Genomic DNA, 14,803 nt, shown 5'->3' with positions numbered 1-14,803 from the left:
CTGCAGTGAATGGAACTGCTCCCATTCGCATTCTCTATGGGGATGTATGTGCCGTATTCCATCTCTGTATGTGTCGCTAATACACATACAGAGATGAAAAAAAAAAAATGGCAGAACACAAATAAAATGTATTTTAATATCATACTAAAAGCAATATTATTATATAAAAAATAAAATTTCATGACACCTTCCCTTTAAGTCGTGGTGCACAAAGGGGTTAATGCGCAACATGTGGTGCAGAGTGAAAATTAAAATTTTCCACTCATATGACATTTTAGTGCACAATATGTTGTGCCCAGTTTGTGCCACTGAAGACAAATACCTTATAAAATATTAACCGGGTACTCCCGGGTATGGCGATGCCAAATCTCTGGATGTAAACTGCTGTTTGGGCACTCTGTAGGGCTCATAACAGAGGGAGCGCCATTTGGCTTTTGGAGCGCAGATTTTGCTTGGTAGTAGTTCTGTTTGGGGTTTTACTTGTATTTCAGTTTATAATGTGGGGGGCATACGTAAGCTGGGCAGAGTACATCAGGGGCATAATAAAAGGGAATAATGCGTAAATAAATAATAATTCATAGATATGTGGCTGGTGTCGCACTGATAAATGGCGCCCAATCTTATCCGCTTTTGGAACACTCTGCACATTTTGCATCACTATATTCTGAGAGCCAGAATTTTTTTATTTTTTCTCCACTGGAGCTGTGTGAGGGCTTATTTGTTGCGGGGCAATCTGTAGTTTTCATTGGTACCATTTTGGGGTACATGCAGTTTTTTTTATCACTTTTTATTCCATTTTTTGGCAAGCAAGGTGACCAAAAACCGTCAATTCTGACAGTTTTTTATTCTTTTTTTTTTTTACGCGTTAACCCTGCACTATAAATGACAATTTTACTTTATGCTGCAGGTTGATACGATTACGGCGATACCAAATGTATATAGTTTTTTTTACGTTTTGCAGCTTTTTCGCAATAAAATCATTTTTTTAATAAAATTATTTATTTTTTGTGTCCTTATATTCTGAGAGCCATAACTTTTTTATTTTTCAGTCAAAAAAGTGGTGTAAGGGCTTGTTTTTTGCAGGATGGGTTGTAATTTTTATTGGTGCTATTTTGGCGTACATGCTACTTTTTGATCACTTTTTATTGTATATTTTGGGAGGGGTGGTGACCAAAAAATAGTGATTCTGTCATTGTTTTTTACTTATTTTTTTTTTGCTGCGTTCACCGTGTGGGAAAAATTACATTATAGCTTCATAGTTTGGATCGTTGCAAACGCGGTGATACCAAATATGTTTTTTCTCCTATAATAGACTTATAGGAAAAAAAGCATTTTTTGTTTATGTAACTTATAACTTTTATTTTAAAACTTTTCTAAAACATTTTTATTATCTTTTTTTTTTTTTTTACTTGTCCCACTAGGGGACTACGAGACTTGCAGCTCTGGTCGCTGCTAGAATACATTACCCTACCTACATAGTGTAATGTGTTCTAACTGTGATTGTGATGTGAGAGTCACTCTGACAGAAAGCCTATGAGGACCAGCCGCAGGCTGGTCCTCATAGGCTTCTGTACATGGCAGCCCGGATGCCATTGTCTGGCGTTCGGTTGCCATTGGTACCATCGCCAGCCCCCGTGATTTCATGTGGGTCTGCTGATCTGCGCTAAGCACCTTAAATGCGGCAATCGACCGCCGCATCTAAGGGGTTAACTGACGAAATCAGCGGCGATGGGCCGCTGATAGGCAACAGGAAATGCAGGGCAGGCACCCTGCACAGTTAACTGCCGCTGCGGTGTAGCGCCGCGTGGCGGTTAACTGTCAAAGAACAGATGTAACTGCACGTCAAGGTGCGGGATGAGGTTAATAAGTGAAAGAAAGAAAGAAGTTTTTATTGTATTTTTTTTATAGCATACACATCATAAATGACACAAAAAAATTGTTGTGCAGGTTATTACGGCTGCACCAATACCGAATGTGTATATTTTATGTATTGAGAATTATTTTAATGTTTGTTATAAAAAATGTGTATGTGTATTGTTTTTATTTAACATTACTTTGATTTAATTATTAATTTTTAAACTTTAATGTACTGGCATATATCTATATGCCAGTACATTAGCCTGTGTACGGATAGTACACAGGCAGTTATGACATACCTCAGTATGCCCTAACAGGAAATATGGTAAGACAGCCCTGGGGTCCTTCAATGGACCCTGGGCTGTCTGCCCATATATGGTATGTCCCTCAATCGCGTCACAGGGATTCCCTGTGACGTGATCCAAGGCGCATCCCCCCTTCTCATTTTCCCGTTGAATGCTGCGGTCAGCTTTGATCGCTGCATTCATGGGAATTTTCTCTCATCTCCACCATTATAGCGGGGCTGCGGCTGTGTAATACAGCCATTGCCCTGCTCCTGACAACAAGTGCGCGCGCGGTCAGCATAAGGTGATGCGGCCGGCGTTGCACTAATGAGCGGCGGCGCCGGCACTGAAGACAGAACATGGGGGTGTTTTGCAGTGCGTCCGCCATGTTCTGTCTTCAGTGTTGCCGCTCATTAGTGCAGCGCTGGCCGCATCACCTCATGCTGACCGTGCACACTTGTCAGGACTCAGGAGCGAGGCAATGGCTGTATTACACAGCCGCAGCCCCGCTCTAACTACATGCATGTATTGCTATACTGAGCTGTGCGGCCGAACAGCTCAGTATCGAAATACATAAAATAACAGTATCGAACCATTTCAGGGTGCACGGTATCGAAACAGTATAGACGTTTCGATGCATTGTGCATCCCTAATTTAGAATATAGAGGGCTAGAAGAGGCCGCAGGACTGATCATCTCATATAGCCAGCTATAGTCTAGCCAGTTATTGCTGCATAATCTAGAATAGAGAGGGCTAGAAGAGGCCGCAGGACTGATCATCTCCTATAGCCAGCTATACTCTAGCGAGTTATTGCTGCATAATCTAGAATAGAGAGGGCTAGAAGAGGCCACAGGACTGATCATCTCCTATAGCCAGCTATAGTCTAGCCAGTTATTGCTGCATAATCTAGAATAGAGGGGGCTGGAAGAAGCAGCAGGACTGATCACCTCCTATAGCCCACTTCACTCAATCTATATGCTCCCTGTGTCACCTGTGTATTACACCTGGGACTAGCGGTCAGGAACAGCGATCACACGGTTTCTGGCCGGTTAAGGCTAAGTTCACACAGAGTTTTTTGACGCGGAAACCACGCTAAAAAGCTTGTCAAAAACGGCCCGAAAATGCCTCCCAACGATTTCAATGGGAGGCGGGAGCGGTTTTCTCCCGCGAGCGGTAAAACCGGCTCGTGGGAGAAAGAAGTGACATGACCTATCTTCGGGCATTTCCGCCTCTGACCTCCCATTGACTTCAATGGGAGGCAGAGAAAGCGTATTTCGCTGCGTTTTATGCCCGCAGCGCCCAATGGCCACGGGCGAAAAACGCAGCGAAAATTGGCACGCAGGGAGAGGAAAATCTTACTCAAACTTCCAAACTGAATTTTGAGGCAGAAATTCTGCCTGCAAAATACTCCGTGTGAACATAGCCTAACCACTTAAATGCCATTTAAGCCGGTAGAAAGAGGGGGTGTCCCCCTCTGACAGCCCATCGCTCCCCCACCCGCAACAAAATTGGTGGGGTCCGGGTGCTGAAACAAAGGTGCATTAGAACTCAGATGAGCACTTTCAGCTGTGATCAGCGCTTCTCCTCAGCCTGAAGACGGCTCACATAGACGTTTTATGAGACCCGTCTTCAGTCTGACATAGAGCGCCGGTGACAGATGAAAGTGCACCTTCGTTTCAGCACTGCTGGGGGTCTCAGCACCCGGAACCCACCGATCCAAACTTTTAATATGTGTCTACGACATATAAAAAGTTTGATGAACATCGTGGCGAACACGTCCCCCCTCTATGAAATGTACCGGCCGTGAGCAAATCACTGCTGCTTCCTGCAAGTGCGCTTTAAGCCGTTCAAGACCATGTGACTACTACGTCATCAGCTCTACCCGGAATCCCTCGATCCTAGGCGCAGCCGTCATTTTACGTTCATCTTATGTTTTAGCTTGACTCGCTCGCTATGGCTAACGTTGGCTGCGCGGCCCAGCTCAGGAAAGTCGTTACTGGCGCTAGACGGTTCCTGAAAGCATCAAGGACTCCTTTAAACAGCGGTATTCCTGCTCGTACTGCCATTACCTCAAGCACGGGCGCCATTCAGCCTAAACCGGATAAAGTAAGTTCTGTATTTTTGCTAAAGGTCTAAGTACTAACGCATAAAAAAAAATATGACTTGCATACATTATAATAGCAAGAGTGGTATAGACACAATCTTGTTATTTAGCTGAAACATAGGAAGGTTTCTGATTAAACATGCTGGTCATAGCGCCCCCTGGAGTTGGAGGGCTTCAGGATCTACATGTACATAGTGGCAGAGAAATTGAGTTCTGCCTCTTACCACAATAGGGGCTTATTGACCTAGGTCCTTACTGCTCCTTTTTTTTCTGATGACAAAACTAATCCCTTCGCTTCCTATGGGGGCGTCGGTTTTGCTGTCGGAGGTCTCCCTGAGCTGGACGAAGAAACGGTGCCTGCAATGTTTCTCTTTTCGGCTATGGATGCCGGACTGGTGCGAATATTTGTCATTAGTTGTCTGGCTCTGTCAAAACACAACTGTTGTATGTGAACAGGCCCCAAAAACTGATATTCAATGTGTTGTGTCTATAATATACTGTATTATTTATTTGTTTTATCATATTTAATTTTTGCGGGGGGAGGGGGACATATTGAAATCCAATGTTCCCAATGCTTCATTCCCTCAACATCTACCATCGGGGGAGAGTTGGGAGGCCTCCATACGGGTGCGTTCACCTATGTCCGTTGCCTCGGCATCAGGTTTTTTTCTTGTCTTAAGTGATTACAACTGATGCAAAAATTTATCGCTTGCTGTCAGGCTTTTTCACAATTATTTTACTACAAAACGGTCAGTTGTCATCAGTTTTTTCCATCAGATTTTACTGAAATGTGCCAGTTTTATCAGAATGGGGCGTAGTTTGTGATAGATTAGATACATGTTGTGTACTTGTCATTTCACAAAACTTCTGACGTGATCCTGGCATGTCAGGACTCTCCTTCTCTGCTCCGGCCTCGGCGCTACACTGAGGTCTGACACACACATTGTAATGTCCCGTGTGTCATATTCAGTGCCGCGCCGAGAGGAAGAGACCAGAAGGCCGCTGCTGTCCAGTCACATCAGATCTGAAATTCGACACAGCCTTGTGAACCTGCAAAGACGCCAAACTTCAGGGAGGAGCTAGTTTTTGGCGCCTTTACAGCTACACAATCCCACCCCGCATCTCATACCCACACCACGCTAAAATTGCTGTTTCTATTCACACAACAGGGTCCAGGTGTCGGCCATTAAAAATTGCTGTCTTGGTCCGTTTTTCACGGTCGTTTTACATCCGTTCCATGTCAGTGGTTTCGTTCTTGATGGCCGATTGTGATTAGTTTAGTATCCGTTTTTCACTGACCCCTTTAAAAACTGATACATTTCATTTGTAGGTAATGCCACAGTGGCCGCTGCAGATAGCGCCAACCACGCTATCTCCCTGTAGAAAGCGCCATTGTGGCTCTCTCTAGGAGTGGAATCCCCAGCCAGAGTGTTGCCAACACTCTCTGGCTAGGGATTCCGCTCCAGGCGGGACGCCTGACGTCACTGTCTGTATATGGATAGTGACATCCAGGAGCGGAATCCCGGCCAGAGCTTCCGGAACGCTCTTGCTGGGGATTGCGGTCCATGTGGACCCCTGACGTCACTGTCCATATATGGACAGTGATGATCAAAATCTGTGGCACTCTGCAAGTTCTTCTGTGTGCTTTGGGTAGGGTTCCCACCCTGTAAATCTTAGAGGTAAACTCAAGCACTCCTTAGGTTAATTTGCAAAAAAGTGGTTTTATTTAGAATAAGGCAATAAATAACGTTTCGGCCACAATTCAGCCTTTGTCAAACACTATTGCCTCTGGTCAATATAAAAATATGCTGGTATATGACGCTAATTATATAAGGTACCTAGTACCATGGGTATGCGTTACCTCTTTAACATATATGGACAGTGACGTCAGGGGCTCCCTCTAGGAGCGGAATCCTGGCCAGAGCGTCGGCAACCCTCTGACCAGGGATTCCAGGTCCAGGAGGACCCTTGACGTCACTGTTCTTATATGTTAAAGAGGTAAACTCAAGCACTCCTTAGGTTAATTTGTAAAAAAGTGGTTTTATATAGAATAAGGCAATAAATAACGTTTCGGCCACAATTCGGCCTTTGTCAAACACTATTGCCTCTGGTCAATATAAAAATATGCTGGTATATGACGCTAATTGTAGAAATTTTTTACTTCCCCTTTCCCATCCCTTGGTTGAACTTGATGGACATGTGTCTTTTTTCAACCGTACAAACTATGTAACTATATATTTTTTAATAAAAATGTCAGTGTGGTTGGTGCAATTTTAGAAATAATTTTTATTAAAGATTCCTTTTTACTTTGAGATACAGCTGCTCTGTATTCTCTATACAGAGCTGCTTTATCGTTCGCTAAATCCTGCTCCCGTCAGGTCCGCGTGACTCACGGGGCAGTGACAGCAGGGATCCACCTGTTATCCATCTCATCTAAGTTCATACACTAGATGTGATACATTACAGGTGGATCCTGCGTGTCATAGACACGCTGTTCCTGCTATCACTGCACCTGTCAGTCACGCGGACCTGACGGGAGCAGGATTTAGCAAACGATACAGCAGTTCTGTATAGAGAATACAGAGCAGCTGTATCTCAAAGTAAAAAAGAATTATTAACAAAATTTACAAAGTTGCACCAACCACACTGACATTTTTATTTAAAAAAATGCCATTCAACTACGCTATTGCTTCCGGCAAAATTATGGATCCGGTGCACAAAAGAGGCAAATGGAAACCACCGGCATCATTGAAATCAATGGTGATGGAAACGGAAACCTCTGGTTTCTGTCGGTGTCAGTTTGTGTCTGCTCAGGGTCCCGTTCTGACGGAAACCTCCGACGGAACATCAGAACGGGACCCCAACGCAGATGTGAACAGAGCCTAAGTGGAATTTCCTCTGCAGATTTTTGCTGGCTTTTTTTCTTTCTTTAAATGGCCGGAAAATATTTTCCAAAATGTTTACACAAAAATGCTGAATCCACAATTACCCTCCACACAATAAGGCCTCATGCACACGAACGTATTTTTTTCCTCCCGTAAATACTGGTGTAAATACGGGTCCTTGGTCACACGTATTCGACCAAAATATTGCACCAGTATTTACGGACCCGTGCCGTTGATCTATTACACGTTGATCTATATTGTGATCGGTAGTCACTGTCCAGGGTGCTGAAAGAGTTACTGCCGATCGTTTAAGGCTGGATTCACACGACCATGTTACGTCCGTGATGGACGGAACGTATTTCGGCTGGAAGTCCCGGACCGAACACAGTGCAGGGAGCCGGGCTCCTAGCATCATAGTTATTTACGATGCTAGGAGTCCCTGCCTCTCTGCAGGACAACTGTCCTGTACTGAAAACATGATTGCAGTACGGGACAGTAGTTCCACGGAGAGGCAGGGACTCCTAGCGTCGTACATAACTGACACTAGGAGCCTGGCTCCCTGCACTGTGTTCGGTCCGGGATTAGCGGCCGAAATACGTTCCGTCCATTACGGACGTAACATGGTCGTGTGAATTCAGCCTCACTCTTTCAGCACCCTGGACAGTGACTATCCCTTGACTTCGCCTAGCAACGCTCCCGTAATTACGGGTGCACACACGTAGTCACCCGTAATTACGGGAGCCCCATAGACTTCTATGGGCCTGCCCGTGCCGTTATTACGGCCTGAAATAGGACATGTTCTATATTTTTCAACGGCACGGGCATACGGTGAGGTACCCGTGGCCAATAGAAGTCTATGGGCCTGTAATTACGGGCGTTTTTACGGTCGTGTGCATGGGGCCTAAGAGAGAGAATTTGAACTGAGAGTAGGGATTGATATTAGTTAGTTATGTTGTACGGTTGTGTAGATGCTACGTAAATATGGGAAAATAATATAAAATTATTATTTTTTCTCCTCCAGGTAAGCTTTGGCTTATTAAGGGTCTTCAGTGTAGTGATCCCCTTCTTGTATGTAGGAACGCTCATCAGCAAGAACTTTGCAGCCATACTTGAAGAACATGACATTTTTGTTCCAGAGGATGACGACGACGATGATTGAGGTATGAGTGAATATGCTGTATATATGATTTGTATAGAAGACTAGATCGTTCTGTTTCCTCTATCTACTGTAAACGGCACTTTAGTCATATGCCTTTTATTAACGTCTTACAGCATTTGCTCAAACCTCAGTCCTGCCATGGCTGATAGATTGCTGCTCCGTTTATTACTGACAGCCAATAATGCTTTGTCCTACTGAGTACACCAAATGCATTTTATTATTGGGGCTAAGAAAAAAAATTAAAGTTTCGACCCCTATTACCATTATTTATACTGCATGGTGAACAATTTAAACGAAAATAAGTTATTCAATAAGTCCTATGTAATTTAATAAATGACATTAAATCTGGCACTTTTTTGATCAATTGTTTCGTTGTAATATAAAATATGTGTTGCATATGTAGTAAAAATCTATATTTTTTTGAAAGTGTGATTTGTTCGAAAAAAAAAAACAACTAAAACAGATGGTTAAGTTAGCCGAAGTAATTCAGAAGTTATGACAGTTTAAAAGAATGTATGCCAAAACTTTAAATTGAGGCATCAATGACCCTTGGTCCTGAAAGGGTTAAGGACCAAACCTTCTTTTTCGTCTTTTCCTGCCCGCCTTCCAATAGTCATAACTTTTTTATTTTTATGTTGGTATAGCCATATGAGGGCTTGTTTTTTGCGGTACGAGTTGTATTTTTCAATTGCGCAAGTTTTGGATCTATATATTATATTGCTTATCTGTTATTCATTTTTTTTTTTTAGGGAAGGAATTGAAAAAAAAAAAACCCTCTATTCCAGCACTGTCTTTCACGTTTCTAAATTTATGCCAATTACTATGCTGTGTAAATAACATGTTAACTTTATTCTATGGGTCAGTACGATTTAGTTTTTTTTCTTTGTTTTACTACTTTTGCACAATAAAAACACTTTTAAACAAAAATTATTTGTTTTTGCATCGCCGCATTTCAAGAGCCATAATTATTTTTTTTATGTCGATTTCACCATGTGAGGACCTGTTTTTTGCGGCACGAGATGTAGTTTTCATTGGTGTTGTTTTGAGGTACATGAGACTTATTGATTAACTTGTATTTAATTTTTTGTTGGGGGAATGTAAAAAGAATTTTCGCAGTTTTTTTAATGTACTGCGTTCATGTGGCAGTTTAATGAGTAAACTTTATTACTCGGGTGGTTACGATCGCAGCGATACCATCTGTGTGTATTTTGTGTTTTTTGCACATCTAGTAAATAAAACCACTTTTTATGGAATAAAAAGTGGTTTTATTTTATTTTTTACTGTAGTATTTTTATTTAACTTTTTTTATACTTTGTATACCAAAGCATAACTGACAGGCAATCTGTTAGGCATACTCTCAGGGCAGGCCTGGGGGCTTTTGTTATGCCCCAGTCTGCCATGGCAATACGTCGGCTCCCTCCCTCTGTCAAACTACTTTAAATGTCGCTGTCACTATTGACCACGGCATTTAAGGTGTTAAACGGCCGGAATTGGAGGTTTCTTCAATCCTAGCAGTTGCAGCGGGAGCCCGAATGTCAGTCACAGCCTGGGTCCCGCGGCGATCGTGTGGGCACAAATTCTGTGCCTGCACAATCGCTATGTACATGCACGGCGGAATGCGCTAATGGCTGCATTCTGTGCCGTGCATGTACATGCTTATGCGCCAAAGGCATAATGCCAAAATAGTTTTGGTCCTTAAGGGGTTAATCATTCTAGTATCAAAACCTAGTGATCTGGCTGTTTATGTAGCTTTTTCCTGCCATGTCTGTTTTCATAAGTATGCCCATAAAATACAAATTCTGGAGCATCTTTTCTTAGAACAGAGTTGTGCCTTTCCTCGGTTATACTTCCTCGTAATGTATAAACATATAATTCGGTGTTTCCGTTGTCAATGGGGTGTGTCCCTACGCACTGTCCCATCAGTGCTGAAAATGATTGTGTTGGGACACACCCTATTGACATGGGGAATTGTAAAGCTAAGTTTTCAATTTATTCAACCATTTCCAGGAGAAATAACAGTTAGTGGACCTGTGATGACCAATACTCATAGCGTAATAACCAACGCAAATACCGCCCCCTGTAGATTGTGCCACACACTGCCCCCTAAAGAGGTATGGCACGATGCAGAAAAGGTGCTTTAGCATAGTCCATTCTTTCACAGGGCTTGCTGAAATAAGTGACTTGTGAACACGTGGAGTTAAATGCCTGAGTTGTTGGTGCGGAGTGTGATTCTGTGGACTGGTTGAGTGGCTGCATATAAAACATATTAAGGTTCCTTATTTGTGCAGCTTGTGTCCTAACTACAGACACCAATTTAAAAAAAAATTATTATATTTTGCTGCGCAACTAATTAACCCCTAGGCGCACCAGGACGCAACTGTACGTCCTTGTGGCCAGTGGGGACGTACAGTTACTGCGTGGTTCCCGGTGCACACTGTCGGCGACAGTGTGCACCGGGAGGCCAGCTGTCCCTGACAGCTGACACTCCACTGTATGCCGATCAGCGGCTTATTTCCGCTGATTCCGGCAATTAACCCCTTGATTGCGGTGATCGATTGCAATCACCGCATTCAGGGGTTTCTAGCTCATCGGCAGACCTCACGATGAAATCGTGAGGTTTGCAGAGGACTAGCATGGCGATCGGAGGCCAAGTAATGGCCTCCGTGTCTGCCATGTACGGAAGCCTATAAGGATCAGCCTCCTGATAGACTTCCTGTCAGAGTGACAGGACGTCACTGCCGTTCGCGATGCACACTGTCGATGACCGTGTCTGTGACAGTGTCGGCGACAGTGTGCATCGAGAACCGGGAGGTCAGCTGTCCCTGACAGCTGACACTCCACTAGTTGCCGATCAGCGGCTCATTGCCGCTGATTTAGGCAATTAACCCATTACATGCGGGGCTCGATTACGATCTCCGCATGTAGGGGGTTTGTAGCACATCAGCAGCCCCCATGTAATTGTGGGGGCTGCTGATGCTTGTGATGGCAGCCGGGGGCCAGACAACGGCCCCCGGGTCTGCCATGTATGCAAGCCTATGAGGATCAGCCTCTGGCTGGTCCTCGTAGACTAACTGTCAGAGTGACTGTGACGTCACACTGACAGTTGGAATACGTTACACTACCTAGGTAGTGTAATGTATTCTAGCAGCGATCAGAGCTGCAGGTAAAAAAAAAGTGTAAAAAAGTAAATAAAAAAATAAAAACAGTTAATAAAAATGTTTTACAAAAGTGTTAAAATAAAATTATTTTTTTTTTCCTATAATAAGTCTATTAATGAAACCGTTAAAAAACAGTACACATATTTGGTATCACCGCGTTCGTAACGACCCAATCGATAAAACTATAATGTTGTTCTTACCGCACGGTGAACGCCGCAAAAAAAATAAACTAAAAACAATGCCAGAATCACTATTTTTTGGTCACCACCCCTGCCAAAATATAGAATAACAAGTGATCAAAAAGTCGCATGTACCCCAAAATAGTACCAATAAAAACTACAACCCGTCCCGCAAAAAACAAGCCCTTACACAGCTTTTTTGACTGAAAAATAAAAAAATTACGGATCTCAGAATATGGTGACACAGAAAATAAATTATTTTATAAAGAAGTGATTTTATTGTGCAAACGCTACAAAACATAAAAAAACCTATATACATACGCCGTAATCGTACCGACCCGCAGAATAAAGTAAAATTGTCATTTATAGCTCATTATGAACGCCGTAAGAAATAAAGAATTTAAAACGCCAAAATCACTGTTTTTGGCCATCAAAGCTCTAAATAAAATGTAATAAAAAGTGATCAAAAATTTGCATCTACCAAAAATGGTACCAATAGAAACTACAGCTCGTCCTGCCAAAAATAAGCTCTCCCACCGCTCAAATCATGGAAAAATAAAAAAGTTATGGCGTTTGGAAGGCGGGGAGTGAAAAACTAGTCCTGCAAAGGTTAATTAATTTCTATAAAAAAAATAAATTGCCACCAAATGTGGGGTATTGTCGTGCTAGGGAGGAGAGTGCGTTAAAAATTTAGGGTGACTTTTTCTCGTTTATCCCTTGTGAAAATGAAAAAATGCAACATTTTAGTGGACAAAAATGTTTATATTGATTTTCACGGCCTAAGGCCTGATTTACACGAGCGTGTGCGTTTTGCGCGCGCAAAAAACGCTGCGTTTTGCGTGCGCAAAAGGCACTTGACAGCTCCGTGTGTCATCCGTGTATGATGCGCGGCTGCGTGATTTTCGCGCAGCCGCCATCATAGAGATGAGGCTAGTCGACGCCCGTCACTGTCCAAGGTGCTGAAAGAGCTAACTGATCGACAGTAACTCTTTCAGCACCCTCGACAGTGAGTTCCGAACACAATATACACCAACCTGTGAATAAAAAACAAGACGTTCACACTTACCATGAACTGCCTGCTTCCTCCAGTCCGGTCTCCCGGCCGTTGCCTTGGTGACGCGTCCCTCTCGTCATCCGGCCCCACCTCCCAGGATGACGCGGCAGTCCATGAGACCGCTGCAGCCTGTGATTGGCTGCAGCCTGTGCTTGGCCTGTAATTGGCTGCAGCTGTCACTTGGACTGAATTGTCATCCCGGGAGGTCGGACTGGAGGAAGGAGCCGGGAGTTATCGGTAAGTCCGAACTTCTGTTTTTTTTTTTACACGTACATGTATATTGTGATAGGAAGTCACTGTCCAGGGTGCTGAACCAGTTTAACTCTTTCAGCACCGTGGGCAGTGGGCTGTCTCCTGACGCCGCGTACCCGAACATTTTTTGCCGGGTTCGGTCAAAACGAGTTCGGCCAAACCCGGTGAAGTTCGGTGCGCCCATCTCTAATTTGACACTCCGTTTGGATGTTTGTAAACAGAAAAGCACGTGGTGCTTTTCTGTTTACATTCATCCTTTTGACAGCTCTTGCGCGAATCACGCAGTTCGCACGGAAGTGCTTCCATGCGGCATGCGTGGTTTTCACGCACCCATTGACTTCAATGGGTGCGTGATGCGCGAAAAACGCACGATTATAGAACATGTCGTGAGTTTTACGCAACGCACTCGCGCTGCGCAAAATTCACGCATCGTCTGCACTGCCCCATAGAGTAATATAGGTGCGTACGACACGCGTGAAAAGCACGCGCGTTGCACGCGCGTATATTACGCTCGTGTAAATGAGGCCTAATTCTACTAAATTCTGCAAAAGACCTGTGTGGTATAAATGCTTACTAAACCCCTAGAAAAATTCCTTGAGGGGTCTAGTTTCCAAAATGGGGTCACTTTTGGGGCGTTTCCACTATTTTGTTCCCTCCAGGGGGTTGCAATCGCGACATGGCACTAAAAACCAATCCAGCAAAATCTGTGCTCCAAAATCCAAATGGCGCTCCCTCCCTTCTGAGCGCTGCTGTGGGTCCAAACATCTGTTTATTACCACATATGGGGTATTTCCGTAATCGGGAGAAGATGGTTTACAAATGTTGGGGTGAATTTTCTTCTTTATTCCTTGTAAATATAAAAAATGTCTGTTCTTTCAGAAAAAAAGTAGATTTTCATTTTCACAGACTACAATAAATATAGCAAAATACCTGTTGGGTTAAAGTGCTAACTATACCCCTAGATAAATTCCTTGAAGGGTCTAGTTTCCAAAATGGGGTCACTTTTGGGGAGTTTCCACTGTTTTGGCACCACAAGACCTCTTCAAACTCGACATGTTGCCTAAAATATAATCTCAAAATAAGCAGGCCCCAAAATCCACTAGGTGCTCCTTTGCTTCTGAGGCCGGTGTTTCGGTCCATTACCGCACTAGGGCCACATGTGGGATATTCATAAAAACTGCAGGACCTGGGCAATAAATATTGAGTTGTATTTCACTGGTAAAACCTTCTGTGTTGCACAATTTTTTTTTATTACAAATGAATTTGGGCAAAAAAAATGAGAAATTTGTACATTTCCCCTCTACTTTGCTTTATTTCCTGTGAAACACCTAAAGGGTTAAAATACTTTCTCAATGCTGTTTTGAATACTTTGAGGGGTGCAGTTTTTAAAATGGGGTGATTTATTGGGGTATTATAATATATAAGGCCCTCAAAACCACTTCAGAACTGAACTGGCCCCTGTAAAAATAGCCTTTTGAAATTTTCTTGGAAATGTGAGAAATTGCTGCTAATGTTCTAAGCCTTGTAAGGTCCTAGAAAAATAAAAGGCTGTTCAAAAAACGATGCAAATATAAAGTACACATATGGGAAATGGTAACTAGTGACTATTTTGTGTGGTATTACTATCGATTTTACAAGCAGATACATTTAAATTTAGAAAAATGCACATTTTTGCAAATTTTCTCTAAATTTGTGTTTTTCACAAATAAATATTGAATTTATCGACCAAATTTTTCCACTATCATAAAGTACAATATGTCACGAGAAAACAGCCTCCGAATCGCTTGGATAGGTCAAAGCATTCCGGAGTTATTACCACATAAAGTGACACATGTCAGATTTTTAAAAAATCGGCTGTGCCACAAGGCCAA

At 43.0% G+C, this 14,803-nt stretch overlaps 1 protein-coding gene across 1 annotated transcript in view; it reads left to right on the top strand.

Annotated features, from left to right (window-relative positions):
• Window positions 1–4,001: 4,001 nt before the first annotated feature.
• The window catches only part of SMDT1 (single-pass membrane protein with aspartate rich tail 1), a 38,635-nt gene continuing 27,833 nt past the window's right edge, over window positions 4,002–14,803 (top strand). The window contains exons 1-2 of the mRNA XM_075832278.1: window positions 4,002–4,247; window positions 8,152–8,290. Coding sequence (XP_075688393.1) covers window positions 4,095–4,247; window positions 8,152–8,289 — 291 coding nt within the window. The 5' untranslated portion in view covers window positions 4,002–4,094 and the 3' untranslated portion in view covers window position 8,290. The remainder of the gene's footprint in view (window positions 4,248–8,151; window positions 8,291–14,803) is intronic.

Source organism: Rhinoderma darwinii, chromosome 7 (assembly GCF_050947455.1).
Source record: "Rhinoderma darwinii isolate aRhiDar2 chromosome 7, aRhiDar2.hap1, whole genome shotgun sequence".
Lineage (NCBI taxonomy): Eukaryota > Metazoa > Chordata > Amphibia > Anura > Rhinodermatidae > Rhinoderma > Rhinoderma darwinii.
This window is presented reverse-complemented; position numbering and strand designations above follow the sequence as displayed.